Source organism: Symphodus melops (assembly GCF_947650265.1).
Source record: "Symphodus melops genome assembly, chromosome: 1".
Taxonomy (NCBI): domain Eukaryota; kingdom Metazoa; phylum Chordata; class Actinopteri; order Labriformes; family Labridae; genus Symphodus; species Symphodus melops.
In genome coordinates, this window is record NC_136691.1 from 9,188,453 (window position 1) to 9,203,239 (window position 14,787).

The 14,787-nt window shown below is 42.6% G+C and overlaps 1 protein-coding gene across 2 annotated transcripts in view; it reads left to right on the forward strand.

Moving 5' to 3' along the window:
* The window catches only part of syne1a (spectrin repeat containing, nuclear envelope 1a), a 286,238-nt gene that overhangs the window by 73,239 nt on the left and 198,212 nt on the right, over positions 1-14,787 (forward strand). For both annotated transcript variants that reach the window (XM_079360699.1, XM_079360700.1), the window contains exons 71-89: positions 272-439; positions 1,493-1,669; positions 3,245-3,391; positions 3,786-3,911; positions 4,029-4,205; positions 4,308-4,573; positions 4,720-4,876; positions 5,329-5,727; positions 5,917-7,521; positions 8,894-9,231; positions 9,351-9,495; positions 9,792-10,010; positions 10,853-11,133; positions 11,289-11,454; positions 11,597-11,752; positions 12,101-12,253; positions 12,849-13,031; positions 13,834-13,971; positions 14,239-14,424. In XM_079360699.1, coding sequence (XP_079216825.1) covers positions 272-439; positions 1,493-1,669; positions 3,245-3,391; positions 3,786-3,911; positions 4,029-4,205; positions 4,308-4,573; positions 4,720-4,876; positions 5,329-5,727; positions 5,917-7,521; positions 8,894-9,231; positions 9,351-9,495; positions 9,792-10,010; positions 10,853-11,133; positions 11,289-11,454; positions 11,597-11,752; positions 12,101-12,253; positions 12,849-13,031; positions 13,834-13,971; positions 14,239-14,424 — 5,187 coding nt within the window. The remainder of the gene's footprint in view (positions 1-271; positions 440-1,492; positions 1,670-3,244; positions 3,392-3,785; positions 3,912-4,028; positions 4,206-4,307; positions 4,574-4,719; positions 4,877-5,328; positions 5,728-5,916; positions 7,522-8,893; positions 9,232-9,350; positions 9,496-9,791; positions 10,011-10,852; positions 11,134-11,288; positions 11,455-11,596; positions 11,753-12,100; positions 12,254-12,848; positions 13,032-13,833; positions 13,972-14,238; positions 14,425-14,787) is intronic.

A 14,787-nucleotide genomic window follows, 5' to 3' on the forward strand; every position in this document is an offset into this window, starting at 1 on the left:
ATACAAAGTAGACAAATCGTTTTATTCAGGGGACCCGCTGCAGCCAGATGTTAATGCATGGATGTGATGACTCTACCCATTAGACTATTTATTGAATTTTAGTATTTTATAATATAGACAATAACACTTTGTTTTTTCACTTCAATTTAGTGGACAGGTGAAGGGTATTTAACTCAGCGACAGGATTGTAGATGTAAAGATGCTTTATTTTGTGTTAAACTGTTCAGGTTCATATGTCTGTGTGTTAATATTTGGAAATGATGTTGACCAGGCCCATGTGGAGAACCTGGATGGACAGGTAAAGGAACAGGAAGCTTACCACAACGAGCTCCAGGATGTGGAGCGCTGGCTACTCCAGATGTCCAGCAGGATGGTGACTCCTGACCCATCTGTGGGAGGCAGTTTGGAGGCAGCAACACAACAGCTGGCCAGACACAAGGTGACCAATCGTGTTATTGTTGTATTCCTTTTATTTCTTTGTTGAGATTGTCGCAAAAAAATGTGTTTCCTTTTTTTTAAATGGATTCAATATAGTTTGAGTAAGCTGCTAAGAATTTGCTCAGCTGTCAGATGTGTTATTTAATTGTTGTTATCAGAAAGTTGGATGGTTGCTGATCTGTCTTTAATCCAACTTACCTACCCAAAAAAAGCTGGACACTAACCCCCCCAAAAACAGTGCACAATGCACTATGCCTTTCAAAATAAGTAATTTCTGCTGGTTTGGCTGCTGCTATTTTGTGGACTGACAAGTTGCACTATTGTCTATTTAGTTTGTATTTGTTTTGTCTGCTGTCTCTGTTGTTGGTTGTAATTTTATTTTCCTTTCATGTACATATTATCCTTCGTACTGTGAAAAGTTGGCTCTGTTTAAAAGGTGTTCAACAAACAGCAAAACACAAAACCTTTTTGCTTTGATAACTGTTCTGCTCAATAGCCATTATTGTATGATGACTGTGGCAATCATAGATCAAGTCTGGAATAATTAATAATTCCTTTTGGTGCAGACTTCAGTAAGGAGATTCAATTGAATACTGTTTCATGTAAGTTGCGTTTGAGTCCAAGTCAGATGATGTTGCTTTGTTGTCTTGTGTTTTGATAGACTCAAGTTAGGAAAATGGTTATGTTGGCTATATAGGTGTTGTCATCCCTAACAATGAATTATAAATGTGTTTGTACATGACCATTAAGTTTAATGCAGGCAAAATTAAATTTCTGAGGGTTACTGCTCCAGAAGGCCTTCATTATTCCTATTAATTTTGCAAACATCAAAATGATTTGAATAGAACGGGGATATGTTTATTACTGATGCATTACTAGTGTATAGAAAAACACACCCTGTAGCTGTTCTTTAATTTAGAAAACCCAAGCACCTAAGCCTAATTTACAAAGCAAAAGTTCTGACCTCCTAATTTATAGATATTAGTCAAACTTGTTGTGTTTTCACTGGAGACTCTGTCTAACATGATCCTACTTGTAACTTTGTCCTCCACAGGCCATCATGGAGGAAATAGCAGGCTTTGAGGATCGCTTGATAGGTCTGAAGGAGCGAGGAGCGCACCTGGTACAAGGCTGCAGTGACCGTGTGCAGAGCAGGCTGAGACAGCAGGTTCAGGCTCACCAGCAAGGCACCAGAGACAGCTACTCTGCCATCTGTAGCACGGCACAGAGAGTGAGTGAGGAGGAGGAGATGGGAAACAGAAGGAAGGGTAGCAGGGAGGGGGGTGTCGACTTTGAGAGGGCGGAGAAAAAGGAGGAGGAGGAAAGGGTGGGAATTCTTCTTTGAAGTTGTGAAATGGTTCTTACATGTTTATTATGTGTTAATAATGGTTGTTGGATGTATGCACATGAGCACACGCAGTCATTGATATGACCACACAAGCGCAGACACAAGCATGTATTTTAGTGCCGTTAATATTCCAACAGCTGAGGCATCCTCTTAATCCTAAGCCATTCTGACACTTAAACCCCTGTCTCAAGACAGCCCTTCAGGGCCAGTGTAGAGGGCACGACCAATTAAGGCTGCCAAAGTGGAGCTCAACATTAGTCATACTCATGCAAACCCCACCAGCCAAAATCACTAACTCAATCTCCCCGTATTAATCTCTGCGTATCCCCTTGTCAGCTTCACTTTTTTATGCCTGAGCCAAAAATGGTCACACGCCACTATGCAGTAGCTCTGGCGAGCCCGCTAATCCAGCCCCACTCTGTCATTTTGGCAACCTCTACTCTGTCATCATAGCTCACCTCCCAAGACACCACCTTCACCAGCACTCACACATCCAATCTGGCATTGTGTGATCCAGCCACACTTTACTACTACACTGCTGGCTTCTCTACAACTGTGCCTCCAGTATTACCTTAGCTGCCAAATACGTCCCAGCACAACGCAGCTCTAATATCCTGCCTGCCACTTGCCACCATGCCAACCTCCTAGCCTTTGCCAAATACACTGGGCGGTTTGCCAAAACATGCCCCCCTTCTTTCCTTCTTTGGGGCTCTCATATTAGCACTGTCAATCAGACCTTTCTGTTTTGCTCTCCCCTGGAGGGCACGGACGCCTCCACATTCAACACCTGTCGAATACAACATTTCATAACCGCCTTTTTGTTTACGCTTTTATCATTTAATCTTTCTTTGTTTTAGGCAATGCTAGAAAAGCTTGAGAGTGTAGCAGTTATCTATTTCGATTGTGTGTTTTGCTTTTGTAATGAGGTTTTTTTTTTTTTTTTTTAACTCAGAGCAGTTTCATTCTTGAACTGATGTGTAGCAGTTTCCGGATTATACATTTCATGAAGCTCCCGTGAGGAACTTTCGGTTCGGGTTGACTTTGGCACCCCCTCTGGACAAAGTGATATTTGCTGATTTTGTTGTGTACATTTAAACTGTCAATCTAATCTGCTGTATTTGAACAGTCAATTGTATAACTGATAATGAATCTTTTCTGTTGATGTAAACAAAGTGTCTCTGCAGTGTGGAGCTAAGCATTTTGTTTGACACCGACCAGTGAACGGCCACTGTTAAAGATGCAAAAATAATAATAATAATAATAATAAATCTTGTCTGGTTTGCTTTTGTAGGTCATATGGAGTCATAAGTATTTATTTTCAACGCGTTTTATACTAAGCAAAAACCTCCTCATAAGAGCTTTAAAATTATGTTTTTTTCCTTTTATAGAAAAGTGTTACAAAAGTGTTTAAGCCTGCCTTACTGGTCTATCAATGAAATGTATCTGTGTATCTAACAGGTTTATCAAAGTCTGGATCATGAACTACAGAGACATGTGAGTCTCCAAGACACACTGCAGCAGTGCCAGACCTGGTTGACCTCTGTCTCAGAGGAGCCTGAGCCACCTGCTCATCCTCCTCTCAGCCTGGAGGAGGCCCTACAACAGGTAAGCACAAATTCACGTGTATTAATAACATAGACACAGAATGATACAAAGTTTAGTGGAATGCTTATGGTGCCTGCCTGCCAAGAAACTATGCACATTATTTACATAAAATAAAAAATTAAAATAAAAAAAATCTCTCAAGAGTTTAATAAAATTTTGTAGACTAGATTCATGCATTGTGCAAGTGTTGCACCTAAATTTTGTCGGTGAAACCTGCCTTTACTTTAACAAGAGTGTGCAATATAAATATCCTAATTGCTTTTTGAATTAATTTCATGCCTGCTTTTCATTATTAATGTCAAAGGAAATGTATGGAGCTTCTGCAAATGTCTGAAGAAATCATTTTATCTGCTAATAAAATGACAGGACCATTAACAGAGTCTTTTGTTGGCAGGTAAAGCAAGAGCGTGCGCTCCAGGAACAGGCCAGCACTTACCTGCAGCTTGTGTGCTCAACATGTGACCTGTCTGAGGTGAGGGTCAGGGAGACTGCAGCAGCTATTCAGCAGGTCAAACTACAGGTTAGTGAGCTCTTACATTACTATTAAAAAGGTTTCCGGCATACCAATGTGTTCAGCTTTTGGAATTGAACATTTAGATTTTTATCTTGGATGCATTCCATTGTCTTTTGTGTCTAGATTGAGGAGCGAATGATTCTGTGTGAGGAGGTAGCAGACAGCTGGAGGGATATTGAGGAACAGAAGGCAGATCTGGAGGCCCAGCTGAGAGAGACAGAGCAGCAACTTCAGAGCCTCATCAGGAGGCCAGCAGAGCTGGAGCCCAAGATCGCACAGAACCAGCTTGACAAGGCACAGGTAGTGTGTGGTTTGTGGGAAGAAGATAAAGCAATCCGGACTGGTGAGGTTTATCAGCTAACACCCATGTTGAGTGTTGAATATACTCTATCTTTTCTGCAGGAGTTCCTTCAGCAGATTAAGGAGAAACAATCAGAAGTTACACATTTGAGTGACACTGTTGGGAGGCTGACAGACGGACAGGTCTCTCCTGCCCTGGAGGAGATAAGGAGACTGAGGAGAAGCTGGATGGACTTGGGCCAGCGGGCGGAAGAGCTGGAGGCTCAGCGAGGGGAGGACATGCAGAGAAGTGGGGAGTACCAGGAGATTGTTGTTGCTGTGGAGGAACTTTTCCATCAAGTATCCAGAGAATGGGACTACCTTGCCAGGTATTAAGCTTTTCTGTCTACAACATAAACTTCCAAACATTTCTTCTGGTGTCACAATTTCCCTCAGTAAAATACATCTATGGCATCTTTATAACTACATTCTGTGTAGTCCTGATGTGCAGCATCCCATAACTGTGTATACATAGGGCTGACACAGAAAGCACCAGTGAGCATCTCGAGGCTCTGAGGAAGCTTTCCAGTGACCTAGAAGAGCAGAGGGCAACTCTGGAAGACCTCAGAGACCAGAAACACACTATCTTGCCTCGACTAAGCCTGCTAGACAAGGAGCTGGTGAAACAGCAGGTAACGCTTGTTATGGAAATTTGCAATCCCACACTGACAATAAGCAATGTGGCGGTATTGTCACCCAGTTAATGTTTGTTGGTTTGTAATGTGCACACAGATGAAAAGACTTTTCTTTCCACTTGGCTCGGTCCTGTCCCTCTGGTTAAGTGTGTGTGTGTGTGTGTGTGTGTGTGTGGGGGGGGGGGGGGGTAGGATATAAACAGGTAGGATATAAACATATGTGCAGGTAGGATATAAACATATTCCCCCCTGTGCTTGCACTGGCAGTACACTTTTACTGAGGCTGAAATGTAACGAGAGGGCTGAAAGGAAAAATTGTGGAAAAAGTAAAAAAAAAATTCAAGTGTTTGTGTTCACACATTCAGCTCATTTTGAAAATGTCAGAACATTTAAGGAAATACTGGAATTCAGCATCCAGTGTTGTTTAAAAGTGTTTTTCTTGACACCAGGTGGGTCATCTGGAGCAGCGTTGGGCCCAGCTTGAATCCCTTATACAACAGAAGATCCAAGACTCAGCGCAGACACTTGAGGATCTTACCCGTGTTGAAAGCCAACTGAGGGATGCCCGGGAGTGGGTGGAGGAGCAGCGGCCCACTCTTACCTCAGCACTGAAAACCAGCCCGCCCCCCGATCTGGCCCAGAGTTTCCTGTTTGACCATCTGAGTGTGTGCGTAGAACTGGAGGCTCGTCAGCAGCTGCTCGGTCAGGCAGTGAGCGAGGCCCAGACTGTGGCCTCGAGACTGGGCCTGAGTGAGAAGAGACGCCTGCAGGAGCTTGTTGAGAAAGCTCAAGCTGAGGTGGAGGCTCTGGGGGCTCAGGTGGCCCAACGGAGGAAATATCTCAGTAAGGTTAGCAGCTGGATTTTTATAATGTATGCTGGCAGAGTTCACATTTTGACCTAACTTTCCTCTGATCTTTTGAAATAGTTGGATGAAATGTGTCCCTGCTTTAGTTCTATTGCCTTAAGAATATGCTACATCCTTTTGAAGATATTTGTATTATTGGTAATGATTGTAATATACATTTTTCTCCCCCAGGCCTTTACAGAGAGGACACAGTTCCTTCAGGGTTTGGGGAGAGCACTGTCTTGGGTGCAACAACAGGAGAGGAAAGCTTTGATAGATGACCACATAGCACTTCTGCCTGAGGACTTATCCAAACAGGTCGCAGCTTGTTGGAGTGTCCAGAGTGGTTTACGGGCATACCAGAGAGAGCTGGCATCTCTCTGGCTGCAGGGCAGAGAGCTAGAGAGAGATGCCACTGACAAAGAGAGAGCGGAAACCCTGTCAAGACTTGAGAAGCTCCAGGTTGCGTTTGAAACCGCACTGCAAATGACTACCCAACGTCTCGCAGGCTTAGAGAAAGCTCTGACCTCAAGAAAGTATTTCCAGGTTGACCTGGATAAGACTTGCCACTGGTTGAGACGGGCAGATGCCATCACCTTTCCTGAAATCAATTTGAGAAACTTTGACGATGACTCTGAGTTGCAAACACAACTGTCGAACTTTCAGAATGTCTTAGAACAAGCATCAGAGTACGAGAACCTTCTTCTCATCGTCCAAAGAATAGGCCAGGAGATCCTCCCCACCTTGAACGAGACTGATCATTGCTACCTAGACGAGAGGCTCAATGCTCTGCCTCAGCAGTACAACGCCATCCTAGCTCTAGCCAAAGAGAAAAAAGACAGAGTCCAACAATTAATCTTAGAGCGAAAAGAGTTCAGCACTTTCTTTGATGTAACTCGTAATGCACTGGAGGAGCTTCAGGAGCAGTTTGACAATCTGGAGAAGCAGACTATCAGTATTAGAGAGGATGAATGTATTCAGCTAATAATTAAATACAAAACTATTAATGAAAGTTTATTCCATATCTGCCCCGCTGTGAGAGAACTTCAAGGTAAAAACGAAGGATTTTTAAGTAGTGGACAGCAATACAGAGCCGTGGAGACACAGCAGCTGGTTAGTGTCTACAACACACTGAAGAGGAGAAATAATCTGAAAATTAAACACTCGGATGAATGCCTGAAAACTCTTGTTGAACACAACAGAGTATCCAACAGGGTTGATTCAGAATCAGAATCTGTGAAAGAGAAGCTGGTCAGACTGAAGTCAGACACAAAAGTAGCTGCCATCGATAAAATCACAAATCTTTATTTGTTGCTTGAAAGTCTGGACTGTGTGGCCTCCGAGGCTGAAGAATGTAACGTACAAACTAAAGGCCTTGGTCTGAAGTTTGATGCTGCTGCCTTACAGGAAAGCGCGCTGCGGCTCGAATCACTGCAGTCGTTGAGAACAGAAGTCAAATGTTCTGTTGAGGAGAGTGAAACAAAAGTGAGAAAAAGTGAGGAATTTTTTAGAGAGATGGAGAAAATGTTGGAATGGCTGACGACTATCAAGGACAAATCAGACGCACCATTGACCCTTTCAGAGGTCAAAACTGAGAGAGTGCGTGAGGAGAAGTGCAAGATAAAGATCGTGGAAGAGGAAGTGAAAAGTAGATTGAGAATAGGAGACGCCTTGGGAAGCAGAGAAAAGCAAAGGTATTGCAGTAGAAAAGAAGCTGTCCCTGAACTCATAGAAGAGAAACTGAGGGAGATGGAAAAGCTGAGCGCTGAAGTTCAACAAGGAATCAACAAAAAACTGGTGAGTCATACTGTAAATTTCATTCAAAGGAACATTTAATTGATTTATGATATGACACAATAGGGTCAATTACAATCTAAAATAATACGATACTTTATAGTCCCCTTGGGAGGAATTAGTCTTGGCCTTGAGTGCTGCACGAATTTGGCTGCCTCCACAGTAGCATTGATAAATAAAAACAAGCACAATCCAGAGAAAACAGAGAAACACATACCAACCAAAAAAAGAAACATACATTGCACATTATCCATATTGGACAAGATCTGCATCAAAACACTGACATTCGGGGGCGCCGATAGCTCAGCGGCAGCGACTGCGCGCGTACCATGTTGCGAGGCTTTGCTCCTCGCGCGGGCGGCCCGGGTTCGCGTCCGGCCTGTGGCCACTTTCCCGCATGTCTCTCCCCACTCTCTCCCCCTTTCCGACTCTATCTGTCCTATCAATAAAGGCAAAAAGGCCAAAAATAATCCTTTAAAAAAAAACAAAACACTGACATTCATTGTAATAAATACTGATGATAAAAACAAGTACAATGATGAGTACAACTTTTATAGAACTAATGCTTTTGGAAAGTTTATATCCAAATACTGTAAAGCAGTAATCTAATCCTTCATTCACGGCTCACACCGACTTAGTATTACTTTTATTCCCCTCTTTGCCCTGAGTATTAATATTAAAAAGCCTAGGGAAGCTGAAACATTCAAGAGACAGTTCAAGAGACCCATGAAGGTTGAATTAGAAGTTATGTTATTATTAATTCATAACATGATTTAGTATTTTTAAGTGCCATATCCAAAAGATTCAGTGAAGTTTTATTGTAATTAGAAGTATAACAGCCGGGGGTGACGTTAGCCTAGCAGTTAGTGCGTGCACACCATTGACAGAAGATTAAGTCCTCGAGAGGTCAGAGGTTTCTCCTTTTCAGCATGTTGTTCCCCACTCTCTCTCTCTCTCTCTCTCTCTCTCTCTCTCTCTCTCTCTCTCTCTCTCTCTCTCTCTCCCCCTCTCTCTCTTTCTCCCAGATTTCCAACTCTTTCCACAGTCCTGTGTCTAAAAGGCTCGAGCACAGCAGAGCCCTTTGACATAACAAGAGAGAGAAAGGGGATCATATAGTTCACGCCATTCTGCACAGAGGATCATTTTGATTTTTGGCTTTTTAGATGAAAAGCTTGATTAAATGTAACTAAAATCCCAAATTACATTTCCATCATAACTCAAGGCCTTAAACTGGTCATTAAAAAAAAGTCTGACAGGTCCATGCATGATGTAATGATTATATTAGGCATGCATTTCCAACCTCATTTGTATGCAGTAATTCATATTGTATGTCTCAAAAAGTGAAGTTGATTAAATTGTCCTCTGCGTATTCTAGCTGGCGGTGGATCAAGCCCTCTCCTTGGTCCAGAGGTACCACTTATCTCTGCAGTGCGTTCAGACATGGATGGACTCTGCTGCAGCTGTGCTCCAGAGTGCCAGCTCAGGGGTGGAGCTTGACAACCAGACAGATTGTGTGAAAGACCTGGAAGAGATTTCAGCCCAGGAAAAAAACTCCACAGCTGGTTTGGAGGAGCTGAGAACTTTGGATCCTCTACTTGAGGAATTTGTGCAAGCAGAAGCAATGAGTGAACTCAGAGAAAAGGTTGAGGCAATGCACCTTAGACGAAGAAAAATTGAACAGCAAATGGAAGCTAACAGAGATTTGCATCAGAGGTGTGTATGAATGTTAACATGAAGTCATATACATACATAGAGCTGGCATGTGCAGTCCACAAACTACAAATGTTAATGATAAATGTTCACTAAGTTATTCTTTTATTCAATTTTGTTAGTTGTGCAACTCTTTGGACCTCCGTCCAACATGAAAAAGAAACACTGGTTGAACAGATGAATGACACAGAGATCAAGATGTCCATGTTCACCACTGCTAAAGCCATCAGTGTCTACCAGGCAGAGGAAAAGTGCCAAAGATTCAAGGTGGGATACTGTGTAACACTCGTAAAAATGTAGATCCCTTTAAAAAAAAAAAAATCTTATGTTTATAGAAATTATTCAACTTGCATGACGTGCTTTGTTCTTTGTGGCTGTTGTGGTAAATTCCCATATTTGTTCTTGTCATGGAAACAGATGCACATTAATATTTAATCACTGGAGTATTATTGCATTATTCCTCGTTCATTTGTGTGTCTGCACAATTTTTTTTTTTCCCTGTGTTATAAATGATTCAGCAGACTGCTTCATGAAAAATGACTGTTGTCTTCTTTTGGCTGCAGTCTCTTGTGGCTCACATCGACCTGCTGGAATTGCCTCTGAATGCTTTGAAGGAGAATGCAACAGAGTTAGAGCAGATCATCTCTGAGTCCAGCAAAGCTGTCATCAGCCACTCAGTGTCATCTCTGTGGCATAGGTGGACCCGGCTCCGCAGTGTGTCCCGGGCCCAGGAGAGGGCACTGGAGGACACTGTGAAGGAGTGGAGGAACTTCACTGAGAGGGTAGGAGATGTTACACGAGATAATACTATGTAAACTCTTTTTTTTTTTGTTTTTACAGTTGTGCATGGTTTCCTTTGTGAGAGTGTGTTTGCTCTCCATTCTCAAGGGCACACTGTTTGTGGGCTGAGTGTGCTTCAAAAATATACAGTGTAAAGCTAACTCGTAGCGTACCAGCAGCCCACACAAGCCTTTTTCTCTCACATGACACTTACAGCCCACAAACTCACGCGTTCACAAAGTTATTTTTGCCTCTGAACATTTAGGTCAAACATAGCACAACTGAAAACTAGTCAGTGTGCAGTGATGTAACTTCAGGCTTCTGTCCAGTTGCTCTTCCTGCCAAAACACAGAGTGTTAAGTTGCCTTTTGAGCTATTTCAAGTTGAGACTCCAATGAATTCCCACAAAACACTGCTCCTTCATACTGTAGGAAATTAGGTCAAACTGTAAGGAATGGTGGTCACTTCCTCATATGTGGCATATTTCCTGTTGTCCACTGGTTTTCTATGGCCCCTTTGTTCTACTCTACATGATGTCATTCGCTGCATTTGCATCTGGAGGCTGTTGTTTCTGCCTGTGACAGTCACAGGGAATATCGTAAACTGAAGATTAACTTTGAAAGATTGCGGGTAAAAATGTAGGTTTTTCTGTTTTACAGTTAAGGTTCCTCCACGCTGCTGGCCTGCTTTTGCACATTTTAACTACTTAAGGTTGTTTGGTGGAAAAAGTGTGATGCTGAATGTACAGTTGCACATGTCTAACTGAATAGTATTTTATCTAAAGGTTTATCGATTAATGATACATGTAAAAATGCTGCTTCGCATGAACCTTTACCTTTCTCAGATGGAGAAGGTTCGCTCAGTGTCCCAAGACCTCCACAGTCGTGTCCCTGACAGCACCGTTGAGAAGGCAGCCACCAGGGCGGCGCTTCAGAGCCTCCAGGAGTATCATGACTCCTTCATGCTGGAGGTGGAGAGGGAGCAGTCCATCCTTGCTCTGCTGGGTCAACACACTCGCAGCCTCAGAGGAGATGAGGAGGAGCAGAGGGAGAAGAAGACTGCAAATGGACATGAGGAGACGCCTTGCTTACAAGAGATCAGAAGCATGCAGGAGCAGTATGACTGGTAAGTAATCAAAATGAACCACATCCACAAACTGTAGAGGATTTTTATTTTAAAAGTTGCCAGGAGGGGAGTAGCCACTTACAATCAAGGACAGAAACCAATAAAAAAAGGGAGATCATTTGTATGATTTATTCACTGCTCAGTTTTTTTTCCAGCCTCCTGCTGCGAGTTCAGGCCAGCAGGGCCCAGGTACACCAGGAACTGAGGGAGAGAGAGGAGGTGGAGAAGGAGCTTGGCTTAGTTAAAGGCTGGATCCAAGACACCCGTGGCCTACTTCTGAGTCCAACTGCAGATCTGGATTCACTGCTGACAGAGCTGGAGGTAGACCATTTTCTGTATACATTATCCTGTCTGACAGGTGTAAAGATTGGTATATACATTGAGCATGTCATGTAATACCATGTTATAACAGAAAAAAAAACTGTACTTTGTGATGTTCCTCATGTGATGTTTTGTGTTGTAGACGGCACATGGTGAGGTCATCAGCAGGCGCCAGAGTGTGGAGCGCATGACAGAACTGCAGCAGACCAAGTACCAGGACCTTCAGGCTGGTCTGCCCTCAGAGCTCAGCATGCAGCTGGCTGAGGTGGCTTTGGCTCTTGGATCTGCTGAAGATCAGGTGACCACTCTTGACTACAGTTGTGTGTCGTGTCGAAAGGTTGTAAAGACAGTTTCTCATCCAAGTTGTGCCTGTTTTAAGTGTTCTTTGTGTTATGAACACGATTGCATGTATTTCATTTTTTGCTGGACAAAAAAAATGAACACCAACTTTTTTGTATATTTACAGTGTATAGAAAGTTATTTACCCGCCCATTCTTGGACTACTTTGAAATTTTGGTAAAACTGGATCGATCTTTTGTAATTCAGAGAGTGCGTGCTGAAATATCTTTAATCATTTAGCATTTCAAAGAAGCTTGATGTTTTTTGACTGATTAAGTTTAATGTCTTCTTCTTCCATTGAATGTAGGTCCAGGCAAGGGAAAGGGAAGTGCAACAGACAAGAGATGTGAAAGAAGACTTTGGCTCCAGACTCCAGGACATCGAGGCGAAGCTGAAGACCATTGCTCTGAAAATGGAATACAAGAGTGCCGACCTCGAGGAGGCCAAAGAAGAGACCAAAGTAATCAACCAGACAGATTGACTAATTAGCAAGTCATTAACTCCTGTTAAATTGGCTATTCATTTTGCAGATGTTGAGGTTAATGAGTGTGTGAGAGTTGGAATAGTGAACACTGAATTCAGCCTTCAACAGTGACCCACTTCTAATAGAGTATTCCAGTTGGGAGAGCGAGCCCCTTCCCTCCTGTTCTCCTTCTTAATGCCTTAACTCTTTTTTTCTTCCCCTACTCCTCTGGTCATCTCCAGATGTACAAAGCCTGGAGTCATAAATTGAACTACTCCACCTCGCAGCTAGCAGCTCCTCTAAAGGACACCAATACATCATTTTGCTCATGTGCAACCACAGATGACAAACGATATGTTCCAGCGCTTTAGAGGTGTTTTTAGCCATTTTTGTTGCCTCCTGTCTCTGCTGTTTATGATACTGACAAGTACAGTGTTCACATTGTTTTTTAAGTAAGCAATAACCTTATCCCCCAAATGTCCTGAAATGAACAGTGATAGCCACGTGGAACGTGATCTGATCATTCTCCTTCTTTCCCCTCCCGCTTCACATCACCTTCACACTTTCCAACCTCTCCTCTTGTCACTTACAGACTCTTTGTGAAGAGTCCGAATGCTGTGCTCGCTCTTTGGTGGAGTTAGGAGTAGCAGTGCAGGAGTTTGGAGAGCAGAACCCTCTCCTCTGTAAGCAGCTGGGCGACGCTGTAGCAAAGCTGATTGAGGTGCAGCGCCAAACTACACAGCAGGTCCAGGACAGAGCGAATAGGCTGAAGAAGGTAAAATCTCTATTCAGCTTATTACACCATGTAGAATTCCTTCAAGACAGACACACCATTTACAATGTTAAGTGCCTAATTCATTGGTTCACAAATTTTGTCAAGCTCCCCTTGGAGTAGGAAAAAGGTTTCACTCCCTCCACCCAAAAAACTGAATAACTATAATAGCAAAATGGTTAATGGTAACCCAATATGTTTGTGTGGGCAACCACAGAAATAAATAGCATTTATTTACCTTTCCATATACACTTATAATATCTACTTTAAATTTTAAAGTATCTAAAAGATGTTGCACCATTTAAAATGTGACAAACTGAAATACAAAATACACTTTTAGCAGCCTGTTGTGAAACAGCTCATATAGTTGATTTAAACATAAATTCTGCCTCTGTCTGGGCAAATAGCCAATCATAGTTTGGTACTTTGGCTTGACATCTTGGGTGGCTAATCAGATGTCAAACAGGGCCCCCCTTTCAGCAATGCCCCTGCGAGATCCACCTGCGTGCTTTCATGTCTCCACGCCCACACAGTTTGACAAGCACTGGCTCAATTGAGCAGCAATGATATTTTTAAAAATTAGCAGGATTTCAACTAAACTGAACTTCAAACTTTTTTTTCCTGAAGGGTGATTGGTTTTGCAGAAGGAATTAAAAGGACAGAAAAAGACAAATAAATAAAATACATTTTAAAAGGGCTTATTAGGTAAACGTATCTAGCGACTAATGTTACGTTATTCTGTAATACATTTTCATCTGCATTCATTCCTCTGTATTTCTGTTCTTGTTGTTTTATCTGTGGGCAGGCTGAACGACAGGCAGAGGATTATCAGGGTATGAAGGTATTCATTTCAGGATGGGCAGAAAAGGCAGAGACTCTGGTCAGCTGCAGCATCATCTGGGGCTCTGCGTCCCAGCTCCAAGAACAAATTCGAGCACATCAGGTGAGTCTTAATGAGCCACTTTGCAGGGAGTGACTTCAAGATGTCTGAGAACTGCTGAAAGAAATTAGGTTCTGGTTACCTTAACCTACAGTTAAGCCATGATATCTAAAGATAACCCCAAATTAACTGACGGTTAGGTTCATGCAATGCTTTGATTTTCAGTGATATATCAAACTGTGCAATATGTTGACTGGTCTTATATTGTGTAATTGTAAAACATAAAAAGCTTCTGTCTTTGACTTGTAATTTATGTTTCTATGCTAACAGGCTTTGCTACGGGAGTGTCGGGGTCTCCATGGTGATTTGGAGGCCATGGGGGAGAGGGAGGGGCAGCTGGGGGAGGTGTTGCAGACGGAGGGCTGGAACCAGCAGGTGAAGCACCTCAGCAGACGCACAGAGGAGCTACAGCAAACAGCCAAGAGTCGCCTCCAAGGTCTGCAGGATGCAGCAAAGGTGAATGTGAATCATTATAATTATTATTATTATTTATTAAGGCTTTCAAGTATCTGACATTTATTTGTCTGTAAATGGTCATAGTGCACACTTTTCCTTTTCAATAATTTAGCTAAGTGTAGTTATTCAGTGCAAACATTTTGGCACACAATCAAAGATGCAAAGCTACAATCCAACAGTGCCCCCTTGTGGTCATTTTCATACTGTTACACCATCATAATGGAATGCTCTGTTTTAGTTTGTTCTGCAGTAATCTGTCACGCTAATCTGATTACTATACAGCTGGTACACAGATGACAGTCTGTTGCTCATTGTTGCTATTGACATTGTGTGTTTGGAAATCTTTGGAAACCTTTGTTTTCT